This window comes from Oncorhynchus nerka, linkage group LG24 (assembly GCF_034236695.1).
Source record: "Oncorhynchus nerka isolate Pitt River linkage group LG24, Oner_Uvic_2.0, whole genome shotgun sequence".
Lineage (NCBI taxonomy): Eukaryota > Metazoa > Chordata > Actinopteri > Salmoniformes > Salmonidae > Oncorhynchus > Oncorhynchus nerka.
The window spans coordinates 93,828,358-93,852,664 of NC_088419.1; the positions used below are offsets into that span (position 1 = coordinate 93,828,358).

The 24,307-nt window shown below is 41.8% G+C and overlaps 2 protein-coding genes across 3 annotated transcripts; one reads left to right on the forward strand and one right to left on the reverse strand.

Annotated features, from left to right (window-relative positions):
- The first annotated feature begins 941 nt into the window (after positions 1 to 941).
- On the forward strand, positions 942 to 14,758 carry LOC115119338 (cysteine protease ATG4B-like). Of its 2 annotated transcripts, XM_065009341.1 has the most exons (13): positions 942 to 1,265; positions 2,503 to 2,604; positions 3,263 to 3,334; positions 3,814 to 3,912; positions 4,142 to 4,243; positions 4,518 to 4,590; positions 4,795 to 4,874; positions 7,856 to 8,058; positions 8,274 to 8,352; positions 12,516 to 12,661; positions 13,288 to 13,344; positions 13,622 to 13,718; positions 14,065 to 14,758. In XM_065009341.1, exons 1-13 carry the CDS (start codon positions 1,256 to 1,258, stop codon positions 14,136 to 14,138), a joined length of 1,194 nt encoding a protein of 397 aa, XP_064865413.1. In that variant the 5' UTR covers positions 942 to 1,255; the 3' UTR covers positions 14,139 to 14,758. The 2 variants fall into 2 exon arrangements, with proteins under 2 accessions (XP_064865413.1, XP_064865412.1); XM_065009340.1 differs by lacking the exon at positions 942 to 1,265 and having other exon boundaries at positions 2,469 to 2,604.
- On the reverse strand, positions 14,736 to 24,032 carry dtymk (deoxythymidylate kinase (thymidylate kinase)). The gene is made up of 5 exons (XM_029648115.2): positions 23,790 to 24,032; positions 23,443 to 23,551; positions 18,331 to 18,421; positions 16,111 to 16,308; positions 14,736 to 15,062 (listed from the first exon to the last, which is right to left on the reverse strand). The coding sequence occupies exons 1-5, from the start codon at positions 23,917 to 23,919 to the stop codon at positions 14,907 to 14,909; spliced, it is 684 nt and encodes a 227-aa protein (XP_029503975.1). The 5' UTR covers positions 23,920 to 24,032; the 3' UTR covers positions 14,736 to 14,906.
- Between the last annotated feature and the right edge of the window lie 275 nt (positions 24,033 to 24,307).

Sequence of the window (24,307 nt, forward strand, 5' to 3'; positions counted from 1 at the left end):
AGCATGCGGATGGGTTAACCTTTGTAATTCGTGATAGTTTGCAAGTCCTGTCACAGCCGACAAGCATCAGAGCTGGCATAGTAGGATTCGATCTTAGTCCTGTATTGACTTTTTGACTGTTTGATGGCTCGTCGGTTTAACAGGATTTCTTATAAGCTTCCGGATTAGTGTCCCACTCCTTGAAAACGGCAGCTCTAGCCTTTAGCTCAGTGCAGATGTTGCCTGTAGATCCATACATTCTGGCCGATGACTGATGTGGTACTCTTCAATGTTATAGGATGAATCTTTGAACACAATTGGCTAAACATTTTCTTTTAATCATGAAAACAAAAAATTCAAAGAAATATATCTTTGGTCTTAATTCAAGGTTAAAATTATGTATAAGGTTAGCAGTGTGGTTAGGGTTAAAATCACATTTTAAGACGATACATTTCAGAAATAGGTGGGGTTTATGACTTTGTGGCTGTGTTAACTAGTGACGACCGTGTACGAGAGCATCAAAACCGTGATGTATCATGGGTAAATTGTGAAGAACTGACTGATATTCAAATAATAATGAGTCGTTATTTATTGGCTCAACACAAATCAATAAATATTAATAATAAATAATAATAATAAAATAATAATAAAACTATTACAGGTGAGTTGAAAACTGAGGGGAACGAGGTAAACAATAATTTTGTCTAGAAGGGATACAGTTTATGTCAATATTTTACAGAATTGTCTTTTCGTAGCAGGTTAGGAGAATTTACGCAGCAGGTTATGAGAAATTAGATTAAGGTTAGGAATATGGTTAGAGTTAGCTAAAATACCATAACAAAAATACATTTTTGACGTCAGTGTGACATAATCTATAACCCAACTAGCCATGACCGTAAACAAGTGATCACGGGACGGACACGTTGGACAAATTCCTTTCTTCTCTGACTTTCCTGTTTACTTTAGTTGTTCTTGGGCTGACAAGGCAGTCAGTTTGCCAAATTTCGCTGATCTTCATACTATAAGTGGCAAAGAAAGCGCGTTGAAATTGCTTTCCTTGCACCCTAATCAACACCAACAGATCTGTGAAAATGTTCCGCCTAAAATGAGTCCGGCGGCTTCTTATTGGACGAAATAGTTGCCCCGCCCAAAACAGGAAATCCTATTGGATACTGCAAGGCGATTTCGGCAGTATTGAATTCTCATTGGCCGTATGATATTTCACACTGCTGGACGGGCCAACAACAACAACAAGATAGGGTGAAGAACTGTCAGGATGGATGCAGGTAGGAAAGATTTCTTAATTAAGGAAACAATGATTTAACACTTTTGTGTTTTAGAGTCACTGAACAAAGGCACGGCATATTTAGCTATTCCATAATGGATTCCAATTTGTACATCAGTTGAGGTTTACATCTATTTTGAATGTGAATCAAAATAGTCTTAGCTTGTCTGTTAGGCAGATACTGTTACTAGCTAACAGACAGACAGGCTAAAATCAGCAGATGTCAGTTTGGTAGATTATATAAAACATTTTGCTGGTGAACTAGCTAGCTAACCTAGCAATCATTATATTTTTGACTGAAAACAACGAAACTAAGGTGAAATAAACCCCATGTTTAGCTGCGTCTATGTTCTGTCCTTGACATCAGTTTAACGTTAGCATAATTGGGTCCCTGACTCCCAAGACAAATCATCTTTTGTCGTCTATACCCATGTAACATAACGTTATTGTCCAGTGTCACTAGAAAACGAACTAGCTACCTACCAACAACTGCAGAAAGGATGGTCACGTAGCTAGCAAGCCAAATCTGTATTTGCAATGTCATTCTCTGTCGCAATCCCATCTTTGGCTAGCTAGCCAGCAAGCTCAACTGTCAATCTGCATTGAGTATGTTTTGCAGTGCTTGAAGCTAGCTATCTACTCGTCCTGTTACTGAAATAAATATACACTGAGTGTACAACATGCTCATTCTATGACATAGCCTGACAGGCGAAAGCTATGATCCCTTATTGATGTCACTTGTTAAATCCACTTCAATCAGTGTACATGAAGGGGAGGAGACGGGTTAAAGAAGGATTTTTAACCCTTGAAACAATTGAGATTGTGTTTGTGTGACATTCAGAGGGTGAATGGGCAAGACAAAAGATTTAAGAGCCTTCGAAAGGGGTATGTTAGTACGTGCCGGGTTCACCGGTTTGTGTCAAGAACTGCAACGCTGCTGGGTTTTTCACACTCAACAGTTTCCTGTGTGTATCAAGAATGGTCCACCACCCAAAGGACATCCAGCCAACTTGACACAACTGTGGGAAACGTTGGAGTCAACATGGCCCAGCATCCCTGTGGAACGCTTTCGACACCTTGTAGAGTCCATGCCCCGACAAATTGAGGCTGTTTTGAGGGCAAAAGGGAGTGGTGCAACTCAATATTAGGAATGTGTTCATTAATGATTCCTTGTTCAAGTGTGTGTGTGAGAGCCATGTAACAAGGTGTTCTGAATCAGATGCACTTTTATATTTCAGCTACTCTCACATACGACACACTTGGCTTTGGAGAGTTTGACGATTTTCCAGAGACCTCAGAGCCAGTGTGGATCTTGGGGAAAGAATTCAATGCACTCACAGGTACTGAAGACATGGGATCATAAAACGGGTGTACTGTTGCCCCAGTATATGTGTGTTAGAGATGTCGACGATGGTGACAGTAGACTGCCCCAGTATATGTGTGTTAGAGATGTCGACGATGGTGACAGTAGACTGCCCCAGTATATGTGTGTTAGAGATGTCGATGATGGTGACAGTAGACTGCCCCAGTATATGTGTGTTAGAGATGTCGACGATGGTGACAGTAGACTGCCCCAGTATATGTGTGTTAGAGATGTCGACGATGGTGACAGTAGACTGCCCCAGTATATGTGTGTTAGAGATGTCGACGATGGTGACAGTAGACTGCCCCAGTATATGTGTGTTAGAGATGTCGACGATGGTGACAGTAGACTGCCCCAGTATATGTGTGTTAGAGATGTCGACGATGGTGACAGTAGACTGCCCCAGTATATGTGTGTTAGAGATGTCAACGATGGTGACAGTAGACTGCCCCAGTATATGTGTGTTAGCGATGTCGACGATGGTGACAGTAGACTGCCCCAGTATATGTGTGTTAGAGATGTCGACGATGGTGACAGTAGACTGCCCCAGTATATGTATGTTAGAGATGTCGATGATTGTGACAGTAGACTGCAGCAGAAGCTTCTTAGCTAACTCATTGTCTTTGCTCATCCAGAAAAGGAAGACATTCTTTCACATGTCACTTCACGACTATGGTTCACCTACAGAAAAAACTTCCCGCCCATTGGTGAGTAGCCTAAACCTACTGTAGCAGGCCACAGAGTAAACCCTAGGACATTACTGATACACCTACAGTACCATACCTACTGTAGCAGGCCACAGAGTAAACCCTAGGACATTACTGATACACCTACAGTACCATACCTACTGTAGCAGGCCACAGAGTAAACCCTAGGACATTACTGATACACCTACAGTACCATACCTACTGTAGCAGGCCACAGAGTAAACCCTAGGACATTACTGATACACCTACAGTACCATACCTACTGTAGCAGGCCACAGAGTAAACCCTAGGACATTACTGATATGCCTACAGTACCATAGCACTATGAGGTGCAGATTGGTGAGTAGCCTAAACCTACTGTAGCAGGCCACAGAATAAACCCTAGGACATTACTGATACACCTACAGTACCATAGCACTTTGATTATATACGCCAATAAGATTAGCCTATCAGGTGCAGATTGTTTCAATGTGTTCCAGGAGGGACAGGGCCTACATCCGACACAGGCTGGGGCTGCATGCTGCGATGTGGACAGATGATCCTAGGCGAGGCCCTGGTCCGCAGGCATCTAGGCCGAGGTATGAATGACTGCTTTTCTAAATCCTGTGCCGTAATCTGTTCCCTAAAGCAGCTAGTTTTATTGTGTGTACCCATCAACATTTAACTTCTGTTATTCAAGTTATCAAATGTACTTCACCAAATAATCTCAGGCGCTGTTGTGATACAAATCTCTTGTTGCACTTGTACTATGTGTTCTGTACAAAGAGGTTTCAACCAGCCATTGATAATGGTACGTTTGTTAAGCAGACTGGAGATGGGTGAGGAGCCAGTCTCAGAGAGAAGACTACATCGGTATCCTCAACGCCTTCCTTGACAAGAAAGACGGCTACTATTCTTTACATCAAATCGGTGAATACTGACTTGTAAAATCTTATACGACGATGCACGTCTTGAGACGGTCATACTTTATATATTCAGAAAGGAATGGGTAGTATTTCTGACACCAATAGCATTACACTATATTTACTATGATGACATCAGTGGCATCTATCTTTATTAGGATATAACATCTGTGTACTGCAGCCCAGATGACATCATTATTAGGATAAAACATCTGTGTACTGCAGCCTATGATGACATCATTATTAGGATGGCACTAACATCAGTTGTCTGTGTACTGCAGCCCAGATGGGAGTCGGGGAGGGGAAGTCTATAGGCCAGTGGTACGGACCCAACACAGTGGCACAGGTACTGAAGTAAGTACAGTCTCCAGTCTAGATAATGACCAACTCTGTGGTACAGATGATGACTGCACTAGCCTGGTCCCAGATCTCTGTGTGTGCTCTTGCCAATATGCATTGCTGTCATTGTAAAGCCAGACATTGGCATTAGCACAAACAGACTGGCACTCAGGCTATGACTGCTACACTGTGTTGAATATCACCGGTCTCGCCCCTCAGGAAACTAGCTGTGTTTGACTCGTGGAGTCGCCTGGCTGTACACGTTGCTATGGACAACACTGTGGTGATCGAAGAGATCAGTGAGTAGTGAACACAGTCATGGTACTACAGGATTAACACAGTGCCTCGTCAATCTATAGAACATACATGGTTAAAGAGGAGGGGCCATCAACTGTTAGTCCTACTCATACATGGTTAAAGAGGAGGGGCCATCAACTGTTAGTCCTACTCATACATGGTTAAAGAGGAGGGGCTATCAACTGTTAGTCCCACTCATACATGGTTAAAGAGGAGGGGCCATCAACTGTTAGTCCTACTCATACATGGTTAAAGAGGAGGGGCCATCAACTGTTAGTCCTACTCATACATGGTTAAAGAGGAGGGGCCATCAACTGTTAGTCCCACTCATACATGGTTAAAGAGGAGGGGCCATCAACTGTTAGTCCTACTCATACATGGTTAAAGAGGAGGGGCCATCAACTGTTAGTCCTACTCATACATGGTTAAAGAGGAGGGGCCATCAACTGTTAGTCCTACTCATACATGGTTAAAGAGGGGCCATCAACTGTTAGTCCTACTCATACATGGTTAAAGAGGAGGGGCCATCAACTGTTAGTCCTACTCATACATGGTTAAAGAGGAGGGGCCATCAACTGTTAGTCCCACTCATACATGGTTAAAGAGGAGGGGCCATCAACTGTTAGTCCCACTCATACATGGTTAAAGAGGAGGGGCCATCAACTGTTAGTCCTACTCATACATGGTTAAAGAGGGGCCATCAACTGTTAGTCCCACTCATACATGGTTAAAGAGGGGCCATCAACTGTTAGTCCTACTCATACATGGTTAAAGAGGGCCCATCAACTGTTAGTCCCACTCATACATGGTGAAAGAGGAGGGGGCCATCAACTGTTAGTCCTACTCATACATGGTTAAAGAGGAGGGGCCATCAACTGTTAGTCCTACTCATACATGGTTAAAGAGGGGCCATCAACTGTTAGTCCTATTCATACATGGTTAAAGAGGAGGGGGCCATCAACTGTTAGTCCCACTCATACATGGTTAAAGAGGAGGGGTCATCAACTGTTAGTCCCACTCATACATGGTTAAAGAGGGGCCATCAACTGTTAGTCCTACTCATACATGGTTAAAGAGGAGGGGGTCATCAACTGTTAGTCCCACTCATACATGGTTAAAGAGGGGCCATCAACTGTTAGTCCTACTCATACATGGTTAAAGAGGAGGGGCCATCAACTGTTAGTCCCACTCATACATGGTTAAAGAGGAGGGGCCATCAACTGTTAGTCCTACTCATACATGGTTAAAGAGGGGCCATCAACTGTTAGTCCCACTCATACATGGTTAAAGAGGGGCCATCAACTGTTAGTCCCACTCATACATGGTGAAAGAGGAGGGGCCATCAACTGTTAGTCCCACTCATACATGGTGAAAGAGGAGGGGGCCATCAACTGTTAGTCCTACTCATACATGGTTAAAGAGGAGGGGCCATCAACTGTTAGTCCTACTCATACATGGTTAAAGAGGGGCCATCAACTGTTAGTCCCACTCATACATGGTTAAAGAGGAGGGGGCCATCAACTGTTAGTCCTACTCATGTTAGCATTCATCCAGTTCTGTATTGCGTGTAGTCCAGAATACCAAGGGCTTTCATGGACCAATCTCTGCCATAACAGTAGATGGGAACAGACTATTGAGACGAGTGAGCTAGACTGTAATTCAAGCTGACCTCCTATCCTGTTCCCCAGAGTGGTTGTGTATGTATAGACGTGTACAAGGATCTCTTGACTTTTTCCACGTTTTGTTTACGTTACAGCCTTATTCTAAAATTGATCTAATATTTTTTTCCCCTCATCAATCAACACACAATACCCCATAATGGTAAAGCGAAAACAGGTTTTAAGACATTTTTGCAAATGTATATTAAAACAAACGGTGACCAACAACCCCGATGGTCACTCTGACAGAGCGCCTGAGTTCCTCTGTGGAGATGGTTATCCTTGTTCGAGGTTCTCCCATCTCTGCAGCACTCCACCAATCAGGCCTTTATGGTAGAATGGCCAGACGGAAGCACATGACAGCCCGCTTGCAGTTTGCCAAAAGGCACCTAAAGGACTCTGACCATGAGAAACAAGATTCTCTGGTCTGATGAAACCAAGATTGAACTTTTTGGCCTGAATGCCAAGCGTCACGCCTGGAGGAAACCTGGCACCATCCCTACGGTGAAGCATGGTGGTGGCGGCATCATGCTGTGGGGATGTTTTTCAGCGACAGGGACGGGGAGACTAGTCAGGATTGAGGCAAAGATGAACGGAGCAAAGTACAGAAAGATCCTTGATGAAAACCTGCTATAAAGTGCACAGAACCTCAGACGGGGGCGAAGGTTCAAGTTCCAACAGGACAACGACCCTAAGCGCACAGCCAAGACAATGCAGGAGTGGCTTCGGGACAAGTTTCTGAATGTCCTTGAGTGGCCCAGCCATAGCCCAGACCCCAATCTAACATCTCTGGAGACCTGAAAATAGCTGTGTAGCGATGCTCACCATCCAACCTGACAGAGCTTGAGAGGATCTGCAGAGAAGAATGGGAGAAACTCCCTAAATACATGTGCGCCAAGCTTGTAGCGTCATACCCAAGAACACTCAAGGCTGTAATCGCTGCCAAAGGTGCTTCAACAAAGTACTGAGTAAAGGGTCTGAATACTTATGAAAATGTGATATTTCAGTTTATTTTTCATTGATAGGATAGGATAAAGTAATCCTTCTCACCCCCCCCCCCCCCCCTTAAAAGATTTAGATGCACTATTGTAAAGTGGCTGTTCCACTGGATGTCATTCGCACCAATTTGTAAGTCGCTCTGGATAAGAGCGTCTGCTAAATGACTTAAATGTAATGTAAATGTATTGTGTGTAGATTGATGAGGGGAAAAAAATATATTTAATCCTTTTTTAGAATAAGGCTGTAATGTAACAAAATGTGGAAAAAGTCAAGGGGTCTGAATACTTTCCCGAAGACACTGTTTGTAACGTTGCTGTTCTCCTCAGAGCGGTTGTGTATGCCCTGGCTGGACTATGGTGGAGCAGCGTGTGTGGATCTCCAGGGGGGTGTGTCAGAGCGTAACGGCTGCCTGGAGGGGGCCTGCGCCCTGGCTGAGGAGGAGACGGCTCTCTGGAACCCCCTGCTCCTCCTCATTCCTCTCAGGCTGGGCCTAAGCGATATCAACGAGGCCTACATCGAGACCCTGAAGGTGGGCCAGAGAGAAAGAGCTTGGTGCCAGATCTGTTTGTTTGTGCTGTCTTACCAACTCCTTCGGTTGTTGTCATGCCATGAGAGTTGGCTATATAACACAAACGTATCTGGGGCCAGGCTAATATTCACCAATGAAACTAAAGTGTAATGATATTTTTTACGTGTATACAGCCAGGTCAATCTGTCCCCTCTCTCTGTGTCTCTTGTTCACAGCAGTGCTTTCAGCTGCCCCAGTCCCTGGGTGTCATCGGAGGGAAACCCAACAGTGCCCATTACTTCATAGGCTATGTTGGTATGTCCTGTACACTAACATTACTTCATAGGCTATGTTCTGTACACTATCCAGTCTATGGTCTCCTCTAGTTATCTATATCCAGTCTATGGTCTCCTCTAGTTATTTATATCCAGTCTATAGTCTCCTCTAGTTATTTATATCCAGTCTATGGTCTCCTCTAGTTATTTATATCCAGTCTATGGTCTCTAGTTATTTATATCCAGTCTATGGTCTCCTCTAGTCCTTTATATCCCAGGGTCTCCTCTAATTTATCTCCTCCTAGTTATTTATATCCAGTCTATGGTCTCCTCTAATTTATATCCAGTCTGATGGTCTCCTCTAGTTATTTATATCAGTCTATGGTCTCCTCTAGTTATTTATATCCAGTCTATGGTCTCTCATTTATATCAGTCTATAGTCTCCTCTAGTTATTTATATCCAGTCTATGGTCTCCTCTAGTTATTTAACATCTAGTACTATGGGTCTCTAGTTATTTATATCCAGTCTATGGTCTCAGTTTATTTTTCTCCTCTAGTTATTTATATCCAATCCTTCTCTATGTCTCCTCTAAAGTTATTTAGATGCAGTCTATTGTCTCTAGTTATTTATATCCAGTCTATAGGATCCTCTAGTTATTTATATCAGTCTATGGTCTCCTCTAGTTATTTATAGTCTCTCCTCTAGTTATCTATATCCAGTCTAGTCTCCTCTAGTTATTTATATCCAGTCTATTTATATCCAGTGGTCTCTCTAGTTATTTATATCCAGTCTAAGGTCTCCTCTAGTTATTTATATCCAGTCTATGGTCTCTCTAGTTATTTATATTCCTATGGTCTCCTCTAGTTATTTATATCCAGTCTATGGTCTCCTCTAGTTATTTATATCCAGTCTATGGTCTCTAGTTATTTATATCCAGTCTGGTCTCCTCTAGTTATTTATATCAGTATATCCTCCTCTATTTATATCCAGTCTCTCCTCTGAGTTATTTATATCCAGTCTATGGTCTCCTCTGTTATTTATATCCAGTCTATGGTCTCCTCTAGTTATTTATATCAGTCTATGGTCTCTAGTTATTTATATCCAGTCTATGGTCTCCTCTAGTTATTTATATCCAGTCTACTCAAGTTATCCTCTCCTCTAGTTATTTATATCAGTCTATGGTCTCCTCTAGTTATTTATATCAGTCTATGGTCTCCTCTAGTTATTTATATCCAGTCTAATGGTCTCTTTAGTTATTTATAGCCAGTCTATAGTCCCCTCTCTAGTCTCTTGTATATCCAGTCAGTCTCCTCTAGTTATTTTATCGGAGTCTGGTCTCAGTCTCCTCTAGTTATTTATATCCAGTCTATGGTCTCCTCTAGTTATTTATATCCAGTCTATGTCTCTAGTTATTTATATCAGTCTACTCTATTATTTATCAGTCTATAGTCTCCTCTAGTTATTTATATCCAGTCTATGGTCTCCTCTAGTTATTTATATCCAGTCTATGGTCTCCTCTAGTTATTTATATCCAGTCTATAGTCTCCTCTAGTTATTTATATCCAGTCTATGGTCTCCTCTAGTTATTTATATCCAGTCTATGGTCTCTAGTTATTTATATCCAGTCTATGGTCTCCTCTAGTTATTTATATCCAGTCTATGGTCTCCTCTAGTTATTTATATCCAGTCTATGGTCTCCTCTAGTTATTTATATCTAGTCTATGGTCTCCTCTAGTTATTTATATCCAGTCTATGGTCTCCTCTAGTTATTTATATCCAGTCTATAGTCTCCTCTAGTTATTTATATCCAGTCTATGGTCTCCTCTAGTTATTTATATCCAGTCTATAGTCTCCTCTAGTTATTTATATCCAGTCTATGGTCTCCTCTAGTTATTTATATCCAGTCTATAGTCTCCTCTAGTTATTTATATCCAGTCTATGGTCTCCTCTAGTTATTTATATCCAGTCTATGGTCTCCTCTAGTTATTTATATCCAGTCTATGGTCTCCTCTAGTTATTTATATCCAGTCTATGGTCTCCTCTAGTTATTTATATCCAGTCTATGGTCTCTAGTTATTTATATCCAGTCTATAGTCTCCTCTAGTTATTTATATCCAGTCTATGGTCTCCTCTAGTTATTTATATCCAGTCTATGGTCTCCTCTAGTTATTTATATCCAGTCTATAGTCTCCTCTAGTTATTTATATCCAGTCTAGTTATTTATATCCAGTCTATGGTCTCCTCTAGTTATTTATATCCAGTCTATGGTCTCCTCTAGTTATTTATATCCAGTCTATAGTCTCCTCTAGTTATTTATATCCAGTCTATGGTCTCTAGTTATTTATATCCAGTCTATGGTCTCCTCTAGTCATTCATTTATATCCAGTCTATGGTCTCCTCTAGTTATTTATATCCAGTCTATGGTCTCTAGTTATTTATATCCAGTCTATGGTCTCCTCTAGTTATTTATATCCAGTCTATGGTCTCCTCTAGTTATTTATATCCAGTCTATGGTCTCCTCTAGTTATTTATATCCAGTCTATAGTCTCCTCTAGTTATTTATATCCAGTCTATGGTCTCTAGTTATTTATATCCAGTCTATGGTCTCCTCTAGTTATTTATATCCAGTCTATGGTCTCCTCTAGTTATTTATATCCAGTCTATAGTCTCCTCTAGTTATTTATATCCAGTCTATGGTCTCTAGTTGTTTATATCCAGTCTATAGTCTCTAGTTATTTATATCCAGTCTATGGTCTCCTCTAGTTATTTATATCCAGTCTAGTCTCCTTTTATTTATATCCAGTCTATGGTCTCCTCTAGTTATTTATATCCAGTCTATGGTCTCTAGTTGTTTATATCCAGTCTATAGTCTCTAGTTATTTATATCCAGTCTATAGTCTCCTCTAGTTATTTATATCCAGTCTATGGTCTCTAGTTATTTATATCCAGTCTATGGTCTCTAGTTATTTATATCCAGTCTATGGTCTCCTCTAGTTATTTATATCCAGTCTATGGTCTCTAGTTATTTATATCCAGTCTATGGTCTCCTCTAGTTATTTATATCCAGTCTATGGTCTCCTCTAGTTATTTATATCCAGTCTATGGTCTCTCTAGTTATTTATATCCAGTCTAGTCTATAGTCTCCTCTAGTTATTTATATCCAGTCTATGGTCTCCTCTAGTTATTTATATCCAGTCTATTATTTATAGTCTATGTCTCCTCTAGTTATTTATATCCAGTCTATGGTCTCCTCTAGTTATTTATATCCAGTCTAGTCTCCTCTAGTTATTTATATCCAGTCTATAGTCTCCTCTAGTTATTTATATCCAGTCTATGGTCTCTAGATATTTATATCCAGTCTATAGTCTCCTCTAGTTATTTATATCCAGTCTATGGTCTCCTCTAGTTATTTATATCCAGTCTATGGTCTCCTCTAGTTATTTATATCCAGTCTATAGTCTCCTCTAGTTATTTATATCCAGTCTATAGTCTCCTCTAGTTATTTATATCCAGTCTATGGTCTCCTCTAGTTATTTATATCCAGTCTATGGTCTCCTCTAGTTATTTATATCCAGTCTATGGTCTCTAGTTATTTATATCCAGTCTATGGTCTCCTCTAGTTATTTATATCCAGTCTATGGTCTCCTCTAGTTATTTATATCCAGTCTATAGTCTCTAGTTATTTATATCCAGTCTATGGTCTCCTCTAGTTATTTATATCCAGTCTATAGTCTCCTCTAGTTATTTATATCCAGTCTATGGTCTCCTCTAGTTATTTATATCCAGTCTATGGTCTCCTCTAGTTATTTATATCCAGTCTATAGACTCTAGTTATTTATATCCAGTCTATGGTCTCTAGTTATTTATATCCAGTCTATAGTCTCTAGTTATTTATATCCAGTCTATAGTCTCTAGTTATTTATATCCAGTCTATGGTCTCTAGTTATTTATATCCAGTCTATAGTCTCCTCTAGTTATTTATATCCAGTCTATGGTCTCCTCTAGTTATTTATATCCAGTCTAGTCTCCTCTAGTTATTTATATCCAGTCTATGGTCTCCTCTAGTTAAAATAGATACTTCATGCTTTGCACTATTGCGACCCTCTGCTCACTAGGAGCTAAAAGTCGAGCTTCAATGGCTCTGTTGAATGGTCTCGTTCTGCTATAAGTAGAGCTTGTTGTCCTGCATCTGGCCCCCCCAGGAGAAGAGCTGATCTACCTGGACCCCCACACCACCCAGCCTGCGGTAGAGCCCTGTGAGGACAGCCAGGTCCCAGACGACACTTACCACTGTCAGCACCCGCCGTGCCGCATGCACATCTGTGAAATAGACCCCTCCATCGCAGTGGTAAGAGAACCAGACACTTAGGGCTATGAGGTCAAAGGTAGAGCAATACTACTTCAGCTTGCGTACACTTTTCCCAAGCAGCAGGTATATCTTAAAGATAGCATTTAGCTAAATAGTGTTTTGCTCACCACTATTTGAAGTGAATTGACTAAGCGTTGCCTCTCTACGTTGTGGTTAGGCGTGATTTCAGTTCTAGACATTAGTGTTTTGTTTTGCTGAGCACTATTTGAAGTGAATTGACTAAAAGTTGCCTCTACGTTGTGGTTAGGCGTGATTTCAGTTCTAGACATTAGTGTTTTGTTTTGCTGAGCACTATTTGATGTGAATTGACTAAAAGTTGCCTCTCTACGTTGTGGTTAGGCGTGATTTCAGTTCTAGACATTAGTGTTTTGTTTTGCTGAGCACTATTTGATGTGAATTGACTAAAAGTTGCCTCTCTACGTTGTGGTTAGGCGTGATTTCAGTTCTAGACATTAGTGTTTTGTTTTGCTGAGCACTATTTGAAGTGAATTGACTAAATGTTGCCTCTCTACATTGTGGTTAGGCGGGATTTCAGTTCTAGACATTAGTGTTTTGTTTTGTTGACACAGTAAATCAGATGTTTGTCCTTTTTTTTCTGACCCCAGGGTTTCTTCTGCAGAACGGAGGACGACTTTGATGACTGGTGTATGCGCTTCCGAAAGGTACTGTACGACGTTTCATCAAAGGGATACAAATATAGGAGATTTTCAATTCACCTCGGCACTAAACCTATTTTCAGAACCGTTAGGGGTGTCAGTTGTCCCCGGCTGAAAAAAGAAAAATGTTATTTTTAACCTGAAATGGGTCAACCTGGTTAGATAACTGTTACTTCATTGGGGCAGTGGTTTTGTTGTGGTTCGGGGTGTCAGGTCCTGCGAGCATCGACTCCTTGCAATTCTCCCAGGGTGAACTAATCATTATTTTTCTGTCTTTCTTCAGTTGTCCCACACTAGAGCAGGCCTGCCCATGTTTGAACTGATAGACTGTCAACCATCTCACTTCGCCTGTTCTGTAGATGTACTCAACCTCAACCCTGGTAAACATCAAAACACTTGACCTACATTCTCTTGACCTGTATGGGGGGGTCGAGGAAGGGATATTGTGATTTTAGTTCTCTTTACAGATTGAGGCTGGGATTCAGTCAGAGGTGCGTTGTCAACAAGCGCCTTTTAAAGCCAATTATCCCTGCCGACGTCAGGTAAAGTGTGAATGACCTTTGAATGCCAAGCGCTGTGTGCTCATCTACAACACGCCTTTGATCGAATCCTCGCCTAAATCTGGGTCGGACAATGAAGTGATTTAATGTGTTGTCTGAGGTGATTAATTTCTCTTTACAGACGTTGTGATACTGTTGATCAATCCATTATTTCTCCCCCTCCTAGATTTCTCAGACTCTGATAGGTTGGAGCGGTTCTTTGATTCTGAGGATGAAGAGTTTGAAATTCTGTCCCTGTGATGATCGAATGCAGTCATATGTCCCGGCAGAACCCCAAACGATTCTGCTCTGTATCAGAAGGGAAGCCATAGGGGACAGGCGATAACAACAACATCACTAGCCAGCCTGGCAACGATGGCGTAGTGATGTGTCAACACAGTTGTCTTCTGAACAGCCACTGACTGCCCTGTGTCCAATGAGGAGACTCCTTGCTAGGAGGTGGTGATACAAGGGCAGTGGGAGCTTTCAGGACATCTTCACATGTCTCCATTAAGTCTTAACACTTAAAAAGGAAATATTTCTAGTGATATGGTGCCTTGACCCCGCCCCCTCCCCATTAAAAAGCTGAGTTTCCATAACACAGTTGACTAGTGTTTAATCCGTAACGGTTTACTACTATACTTATTGCTTAGGTCACTGATATCTGAAGTCTCTGTATTAACGGATGAACACCAACATTTGGTTGAGTGAAATTCGCTGATCCAAATAGATTATCTTGTTCATTCAGAGTATCGTTGTCACGTTACATCTCTCTGTACAAAACATTGATTTTCCTCAATTCACCAAGATGAATGATGAACAGACTATTTGAAATGTTAATAAGGACAAAATAAGAAATAAATTTACAGCTTGGACATTTATTTACTTTACTTGTTTGTGTTTTTTGTTGTTGTGAAATAATGATTTGAAAGAGTTGACTATACGCACTTAAATATCGTAACATACAGTTTGCAGTTTCATATTCAAGTCTTTTACCCCCTCTGACTTCTCCTTGTGTACTAGGCACTGTTAGGAGGAATCTAACAGAGGATAAATTGGGTCTACTCGTCTAGGCTCCTTCCACAGCTCCCCGATTGGCTCATTCTCGGCTGCATTGATGGCATCAACACTGTGGTTCTTAATGTCAGCGTGCACATCTTCAATGTTCCTGGCTGCATCAATCACCTAGGAGATGACAACAATATCTTGGGTGAATTTCCCATTGAAGACCACAATGTCACATCATGTTTGGAGAAACCAATGGCCAAATCTCCACATTCTACCAGTGTGCACTTGCACACTCCCATTAATAGATTATAAAGTATTGGATAGGTGTAGGCATCGGTTGGAGGGGTGTTTCCACCATTGTTAAATCAATGGGCGGCAGGGTAGCCTAGTGGTTAGAGCAGGTAGCCTAGTGGTTAGAGCAGGTAGCCTAGTGGTTAGAGACAGGTAGTCTAGTGGTTAGAGACAGGTAGCCTAGTGGTTAGAGACAGGTAGCCTAGTGGTTAGAGCAGGTAGCCTAGTGGTTAGAGCAGGTAGCCTAGTGGTTAGAGCAGGTAGCCTAGTGGTTAGAGCAGGTAGTCTAGTGGTTAGAGACAGGTAGCCTAGTGGTTAGAGACAGGTAGCCTAGTGGTTAGAGCAGGTAGCCTAGTGGTTAGAGCAGGCAGCCTAGTGGTTAGAGCAGGCAGCCTAGTGGTTAGAGCAGGTAGCCTAGTGGTTAGAGCAGGTAGCCTAGTGGTTAGAGCAGGTAGCCTAGTGGTTAGAGCAGGTAGCCTAGTGGTTAGAGACAGGTAGTCTAGTGGTTAGAGACAGGTAGTCTAGTGGTTAGAGACAGGTAGCTTAGTGGTTAGAGACAGGTAGCCTAGTGTTTAGAGACAGGTAGCCTAGTGGTTAGAGTAGGTAGCCTAGTGGTTAGAGACAGGAAGCCTAGTGGTTAGAGACAGGTAGCCTAGTGGTTAGAGACAGGAAGCCTAGTGGTTAGAGCAGGTAGCCTAGTGGTTAGAGCATTGGACTAGTAACCGGAAGGTTGCAAGTTCAAATCCCCGAGCTGACAAGGTACTAATCTGTCGTTCTGCCCCTGAACAGGCAGTTAACCCACTGTTCCTAGGCCGTCATTGAAAATAAGAATGTGTTCTTAACTGACTTGCCTAGTTAAATAAAGGTTAAAAATGATGGGGAGTGTGAAAGTGCAAACATAGGAAGTGTGGAGAATCAGGACACGGCTTCTTACCTGCCACTTGACAGAGGGGTCCTTCATCAGAAGTTCAAACTTCTGCTGAACGGCCTTCTGAAACACGGTGGTCTCATATCTCTCTGTCCCAAACTGACCCCGCTGGGCGGCCTCAGACGGGCTGAGCTGCAGGAACATCACAAGGTCTGGCTTAGGCAGCCCCATGTCAGGATTCATACACCAGTCCAGACTGAAACCCTGCTCGGCAGACAAACATGAACTTGTTCGTTATGGCATAGGAACTTGTGTCAGAGTGAATGGACTGTCTTTCCATCGGCTCTATGCAGTGGTGCCTGGTGAATGGACTGTCTTTCCATCGGCCCTATGCAGTGGTGCCTGGTGAAGGTATCCTGTTTTCCTATAGATTTTTCAGATTCAGACAAAAAAAGACAAATGTTCTAAGTCCACAACAATGGTTAAACTGTCAGGAGACTATTTTTCAGGTCTGGGATAAATAAAAAATGTTATATATTTTTTGGCGAGTGTAGTTGCCCTTTAATTCAATTGAGCAAAACAAAATGTCCTCCCCATGGACACAGCTCAGCATGAAATCGTTTTGTCAGGTAAGCTAACATTACCGTCAACATTTAATTGTGAAAGTTTGTTTGTTAAAGCCTTTATTCATCCAAACAGTGAATGATGACTGGATTGAGCATCGCAAATAGCAAACTAACCCAAGACTAAGAAACAGACTTTTTCAATACCTGAACCAATAGGTTCACCACTGTAGGCCTAGGTCCAGTAGGTACACCACTGCAGGCCTAGGTCCAGTAGGTACACCACTGCAGGCCTAGGTCCAGTAGGTACACCACTGTAGGCCTAGGTCCAGTAGGTACACCACTGCAGGCCTAGGTCCAGTAGGTACACCACTGCACTGCAGGCACTGTAGGCCTAGGTCCAGTAGGTACACCACTGCAGGCCTAGGTCCAGTAGGTACACCACTGCAGGCCTAGGTCCAGTAGGTACACCACTGCAGGCCTAGGTCCAGTAGGTACACCACTGTAGGCCTAGGTCCAGTAGGTACACCACTGCAGGCCTGGGCCTAGGTCAGGTACACCACTGCAGGCCTAGGTCCAGTAGGTACACCACTGCAGGCCTAGGTCCAGTAGGTACACCACTGCAGGCCTAGGTCCAGTAGGTACACCACTGCAGGCCTAGGTCCAGTAGGTACACCACTGCAGGCCTAGGTCCAGTAGGTACACCACTGCAGGCCTAGGTCCAGTAGGTTCACCACTGCAGGCCTAGGTCCAATTGGTTCTCCACTGCAGGCCTAGGTCCAATAGGTACACCACTGCAGGCCTAGGTCCAGTAGGTTCACCACTGCAGGCCTAGGTCCAATTGGTTCACCACTGCAGGCCTAGGTCCAGTAGGTACACCACTGCAGGCCTAGGTCCAATAGGTTCACCACTGCAGGCCTAGGTCCAATAGGTTCACACACTGAAGGCCTAGGTCCAATAGGTTCTCCACTGCACAAACATGTCTATAATAGATGTAACGACTGTTACAATTTCCCCCGTCTTCCCCAACAGCGAGTCAAGCAAATTCAGCCAAAGTTTGAGGCTATTTTTCAATGAAAGTAGAAACCCCAGGTTTCAATAGGTGATAAGATATATTTCAAGAAAGGAGTGCATATATTTGGCCCGGTGAAGCGCTTCTATGTGCCGACTGACTGGAAGCTGATAATGAGTTTGATTTACGCCACTGGTCTTGGGAAGAAACGTCGAGTCCTCACTGTCCGAGACCAAGTCAAGACAGAGTACAAATGTATTCCAAACTGAGACAAGACCGACACACTCAATGTGTGGACTGGAGTACGACAACACTGCAGGAGGGGGTACTTCAGGCAGAGCAAAATGCGATTGGGGTAACCACAGACAGTACATACAGAACAGGTTTTGGCGCTGGTGAGAGCTGTGTGTATTGTTCTAATGAACTCACAGGCTTGGCCCTGGTGAGAGCTGTGTGTATTGTCCTAATGAACTCACAGGCTTGGCCCTGGTGAGAGCTGTGTGTATTGTCCTAATGAACTCACAGGCTTGGCTCTGGTGAGAGCTGTGTGTATTGTTCTAATGAACTCACAGGCTTGGCCCTGGTCAGAGCTGTGTGTAATGTCTTAATGAACTCACAGGCTTGGCGCTGGTGAGCGGTGTGTGTAATGTCTTAATGAACTCACAGGCTTGGCTCTGGTGAGAGGTGTGTGTAATGTCTTAATGAACTCACAGGCTTGGCGCTGGTGAAGGCCACTCCAGAGAAGGCGTATCTATCCACCACCAGATTGATGCCCTGCTCCAACTTCTCCTTCATCAGAGGCCTGGAGGGAAAAGGACCCAGACATACAACCACATCTAATAACACATCATGTCCTACTCCTTAAGACAGTGTGGCAGCTCAACCACATCTAATAACACATCATGTCCTACTCCTTAAGACAGTGTGGCAGCTCAACCACATCTAATAACACATCATCTAAATGTTTTTGCCATTTTAACCCTTGGGCCGGCCACCTATGCATTTTTTCCCCCCAGTTCTCCTAAATCCAATCTGTAAAAAAATTATTTTTTAAAAGATAAATATATATTTGATTTTTTTTTTTTTCGGGATGGAAAAAACTCTTCCAATGTAACATTAAATGACAAATTAAATATAAATGATGTAGAAAACATAATGAACCTATACAGTACCTTATGTATAAATAACCTTTGTCTTATTTCACATTGTTGTTACAGCCAGAATTCAAAATGGATTAAATAAAATCATTCTCACCCCCCTACACACAATACCCTATGACAAGGTGAATAAAATCATTCTCACCCACCTACACACAATACCCTATGACAAGGTGAATACAATAATTCTCACCCACCTACACACAATACCCTATGACAAGGTGAATACAATAATTCTCACCCACCTACACACAATACCCTATGACAAGGTGAATACAATAATTCTCACCCACCTACACACAATACCCTATGACAAGGTGAAAACAATCATTCTCACCCACCTACACACAATACCCTATGACAAGGTTTTAACATATTTTTGTTGCTAATTTATTGAAAATTAAATCTCTCATTTACATAATTATTCACACCCGAGTTAATATGTTTAGAATCACCTTTGGCTGCGATTACAGCTGTGAGTCTTTCTGGGTAAATCTCTAAGACCTTTACACACCATGGATGTAAAATATTGGCCCATTATTATATTCAAAATTCTTCAAGCTCAATTTGGTTGTTGATCATTGCTAGACAGCCATTTAAGTATTGCCATAGATTTTCAAAAATAGATTTAAGTCCAAACTAACTCAGCCACTCAGGAACATTCACGGTCTTCTTGATGAGCAACTCCGGTGTAGACTTTGGCCTTGTGTTTTCGGTTATTGTCTTGCTAAAAAGTGAATTAATCTCCCAGTGTCTAGTAGAAAGCAGATTGAAACAGTGTTTTTCTCTAGGGTTTTGCCTGTGTTTAGCTCCATTCCATTTATTTTTTTTATCCTGAAAAACTCCCCAGTCCTTAATGATTACAAGCACACCCATAACATGATGCAGCCACCACTATGCTTGAAAATATGGATTTGCCCCAAACATAACACTTTGTATTCAGGACTCACAGGCTTTGCAGTATTACTTGAGCGCCCTGTTGCAAACAGGATGCATGTTTTGGAATATTTTTTATTCTGTACAGGCTTCCTTCTTTTCACTGTCAATTAGGTTAGTGTTGTGGAGTAACTACAATGTTGAGCCATCTTCAGTTTTCTCCTATCACAGCCATTAAACTCTGATTTCATGGTGAAATCCCTGAGCGGTAAACTGAGTTAGTCAGGACGCCTGTATCTTTGCACACAGAGTCCATGCAACAATTTTTACTCCTGAAATTGTTTAGGCTTGCCATAAAAGGGATTAAATACATTTCATTTTTAATTAAAAATTCATAAAAAGTGTTAATCCATTTTAAATTCAGGCCGTAACACAACATCATGTGGGAAAAAGTCAAGGAGTTTGAATCATTTCTGTAGGCAGTGTATATATATATTTGTGTATATATATATATATATATATATATATTTTTTTAATAATATAACCTCTATAAACAAAAAATTACCAAGATAAAATACAAGTCAGTTTGGTGGAAACAACTGGTGGGAAAAGGTGCATATTTTCTTGATACAGATTTTTTTATTTTGCATGAAAATGTGTCGCCAATTGTATACTAACCTAGCTACTCAGAAAGACTTGAACATTCAAAAAAACAAATTAAAGACTACATTATTAGTACTCTTTATTAGTACATTAATAGTATTATGTTGACTGAAAAGAACACAGCATTAGCCATAGCAGAATGCAGGAAATTGGAATTAGAATGGCAAAATTCTTTCTTAGCTCAATGGCAGAATATACAGTGCCTTCAGAAAGTATTCAGACCCTTTGACCTTTTCAACATTTTGTTACGTTACAGCCTTATTCTAAAAATGGATAAAAAAAAATAAATAATAAATCTACACACAATAACCCCATAATGACAAAGCAAAAACAGGTTTAGAAAATTTAGCTAATTTATTAAGTAGTTAACCCACTGTTTCTAGGCCGTCATTGAAAATAAGAATTTGTTCTTAACTGACTTGCCTAGTTAAATAAAGGTTAAAAAAAATAAAGACATATTTTATATTAGTATTCAGACCCTTGAAAGGGACTTGAAATTGAACTCAGGTGCATCCTGTTTCCATCGATCATCCTTGAAATGTTCCTACAACTTGGAGTCTATCTGTGGTAAATTCAATTGATTGGACATGATTTAGAAAGGCACACACCTGTCTATATAAGGTCCCACAGTTGACAGTGCATGTCAGAGCAAAAACCAAGCCATGAGGTCAAAGGGATTGTCCGTAGAGCTCCAAGACAGGATTGTGTCGAGGCACAGATCTGGGGAAGGGTAGCAAAGATTGCTGCAGCATTGAAGGTCCCCAAGAACTCAGCGGCCTCCATCATTCTTAGATGGAAGAAGTTTGGAACCACCAAGACTCTTCCTAGAGCTGGCTGCCCGGCCAAATTGAACAATCGGGGGAGAAGGGCCTTGGTCAGGGAGGTGAGCAAGAAACAGATGGTCAGTCTGAAAGAGAACCTTCCAGAAGGACAACCATCTCTGCAGCACTCCACCAATCAGGCCATTATGGTAGAGTGGCCAGACAGAAACCACTCCTCAGTAAAAGGCACGACAGCCCGCTTGGAGTTTGCCAAAAGGCACCTAAAACAGAGCAAAGTACAGAGAGCTCCTTGATGAAAACCTGCCCCAGAGCGCTCAGGACCTCAGGCTGGGGTGAAGGTTCACCTTCCAACAGGACAACAACCTGACAGAGCTTGAGGGGATCTGCAGAAAATAATGGGAGAAACTCCCCAAATACACATGTGCCAAGCTTGTAGGGCCATACCCAAGAAGAATCAAGGTTGTAATCGCTGCCAAAGGTGCTTCAACAAACTACTGAGTAAATACTTATGTAAATGTCATGCAGGTAGCCTAGTGGTTAGAGTGTTGGACTGGATCGAATCCCTGAGCAGATTATGTAAAGATCTGCCCCTGAACAAGGCAGTTAACCCACTGTTCCCCGAGCGCCGTAGATGCCGATTTAAGGCAGCCCTCTCCGCACCTCTCTGATTCAGAGGGGTTGGGTTAAATGAGGATTATTTTTTATAATTTAACTAGGCAAGTCAGTTAAGAACAAATTCTTATTTATAATGACGGCCTACCAAAAGGCCTCCTGCGGGGACGGGGGCTGGGATTAAAAATAACAAATATATATAAATATAGGACAAAACACACATCACGACGAGACAACACTACATAAAGAGACCTAAGACAACAACATAAGGCAGCTACACATGACAACACAGCATGCTAGCAACACAACATGGTAGCAGCACAAAACATGGTACAAACATTATTGGGCACCGACAACAGCACAAAGGGCAAGAAGGTAGAGACAACAATACATCATGCAAAGCAGCCACAACGGTCAGTAAGAGTGTCCATGATTAAGATAAAACTGTCCAGTTTGAGTGTTCGTTCCAGTCACTAGCTGCAACGAACTGAAAAGACGAGCGACTCAGGGATGTGTGTGCTTTGGGAACCTGTAACAGCTTTAACAGAAGATGACTGGCAGAACGGGTGTTGTATTTGGAGGATGAGGACTGCAGTAGATATCTCAGATAGGGGGGAGTGAGGCCTAAGAGTGTTTTCTAAATAAGCATCAACCAGTGGGTCTTGTAACGGGTACACAGAGATGACCAGTTTACAGAGGAGTATAGAGTGCAGTGATGTGTCAGAGGGGTTGGAGCATTGGTGGCACATCTAATGGCCGAATGGTAAAGGACATCTAGCTGCTCGAGAGCACCCTTACCTGCCGATCTAGTAATGTCTCCGTAATCTAGCATGGGTAGGATGGTCATCTGAATCAGGGTTAGTTTGGCAGCTGGGGTGAAAGAAGAGTGATTACGATAGAGGAAACCAAGTCTAGATTTAAATTTAGCCTGCAGATTTGATATGTGGAAGACACATTTCAGTTGAAGGCATTCAGTTGTACAATTGGTATCCCTCTTTCCTTATTTCAGTTTTTTAAATACAAATTCTAAAAAGCTGTTTTTGCTTTGTCATTATGGGGTATTGTGTGTATATTGATGAGGAAAATTAACAATTTAATTCATTTTAGAATAAGGCTATAACAAAATGTTGAAATAGTCAAGGGGTTTGAATACTTTCCAAATGCACTATACCAGTCAAAAGTTGGGACACGCCTACTCATTAATTTGTTTTTCAACCGGACAATGACCCAACCTACCACCAGGCTGTGTAAGGGCTATTTGACCAAGAAGGAGAGTGATGGAGTCCTGCATCAGGTGATCTGGCCTCCACAATCACCCAACCTCAAACCAATTGAGATGGTTTGGGATGAGTTGGACCGCAGAGTGAAGGAAAAGCAGCCAACAAGTGCTCAGCATATGTGGGAACTCCTTGAAGACTGTTGGAAAAGCATTCTAGGTGAAGCTGGTTGAGAGAATGCCAAGAGTGTGTAAAGCTGTCATCAAGGCAAAGGGTGGCTACTTTGACAAATCAAAAATATGTTTTGATCTGTTTATCATTATTTTGGTTACTACATGATTCCATATGTGTTATTTCATAGTTTTGATGTCTTCACTATTATTATACAATGAAGAAAATAGTAAAAAATAAAGAAAAACCCTTGAATGAGTAGAGGTGTCCAAACTTTTGGCAGGCTCAAATATGCAAGCATGTATCTTATTTAATGATCAATGCCTCTGTATATTAGAGTATTACACGAGTTCCCATCGGTTGGCAGAGAACAGCAGGTGTACTGTATGGTCCTCCAGGTTGCTTTTGTTCTCCAGATAGGAGTTGATCAGCTGGCCGATCTTTGTAGTTCTTTCTGTACAAACAAGAGTAATACAGGAAGAGAATGTAGTCAAAGACGAATTAATTTTGCATCGCCATGTGGACCAAACTCCACCCAGCCGGGGGAACCGGGCAAGGCAAAATTAGTTTGTATAATCCACATATATTTTCGTCTAGGTAAATTTGCAATCAAAGCGGATTCAAACACAATTATGAGAAAAATACATTTCATTTTGATGAATTAGCAGCCACGGATAATAAAGTTCATTTACCCGGAAATTTCATCATTTCAGTTTGCCGCCCGCTATCCTGCAGTGCTTGGACAAGCTTGTTACATTGTGTTGTTTTTCCTGCCTTGTCCACTCCTTCGAGCACAATGAGAGCTCCTCTTCGGCAAGTCATTATGAATAGCGATTATGAATAACGGAACTCACAAAACATAAAATTACAGGCGCGTTGACCAGCAACAGGAATTGAGAATCTCACCCGCGTAGACTATGGAACGCCGTTAGGGTCTTAAAGCACGTGGTCAAAACGCAAACTTTTTAATGCTACTCTGTAAAGTAAGTAAACTCAGAAAACAGAAACGTCTCTTTTTCAGGACCCTGTCTTCCAAAGATAATTCGTAAAAATCCAAATAACTTCACAGATCTTGATTGTAAAGGGTTTAAACACTGTTTTCCATGCATGTTCAATGAACCATAAACAATTAATGAACAAACACCTGTGGAACGATCATTAAGACACTAACAGCTTACAGACGGTAGTTAACTAAGGTCACAGTTATGAA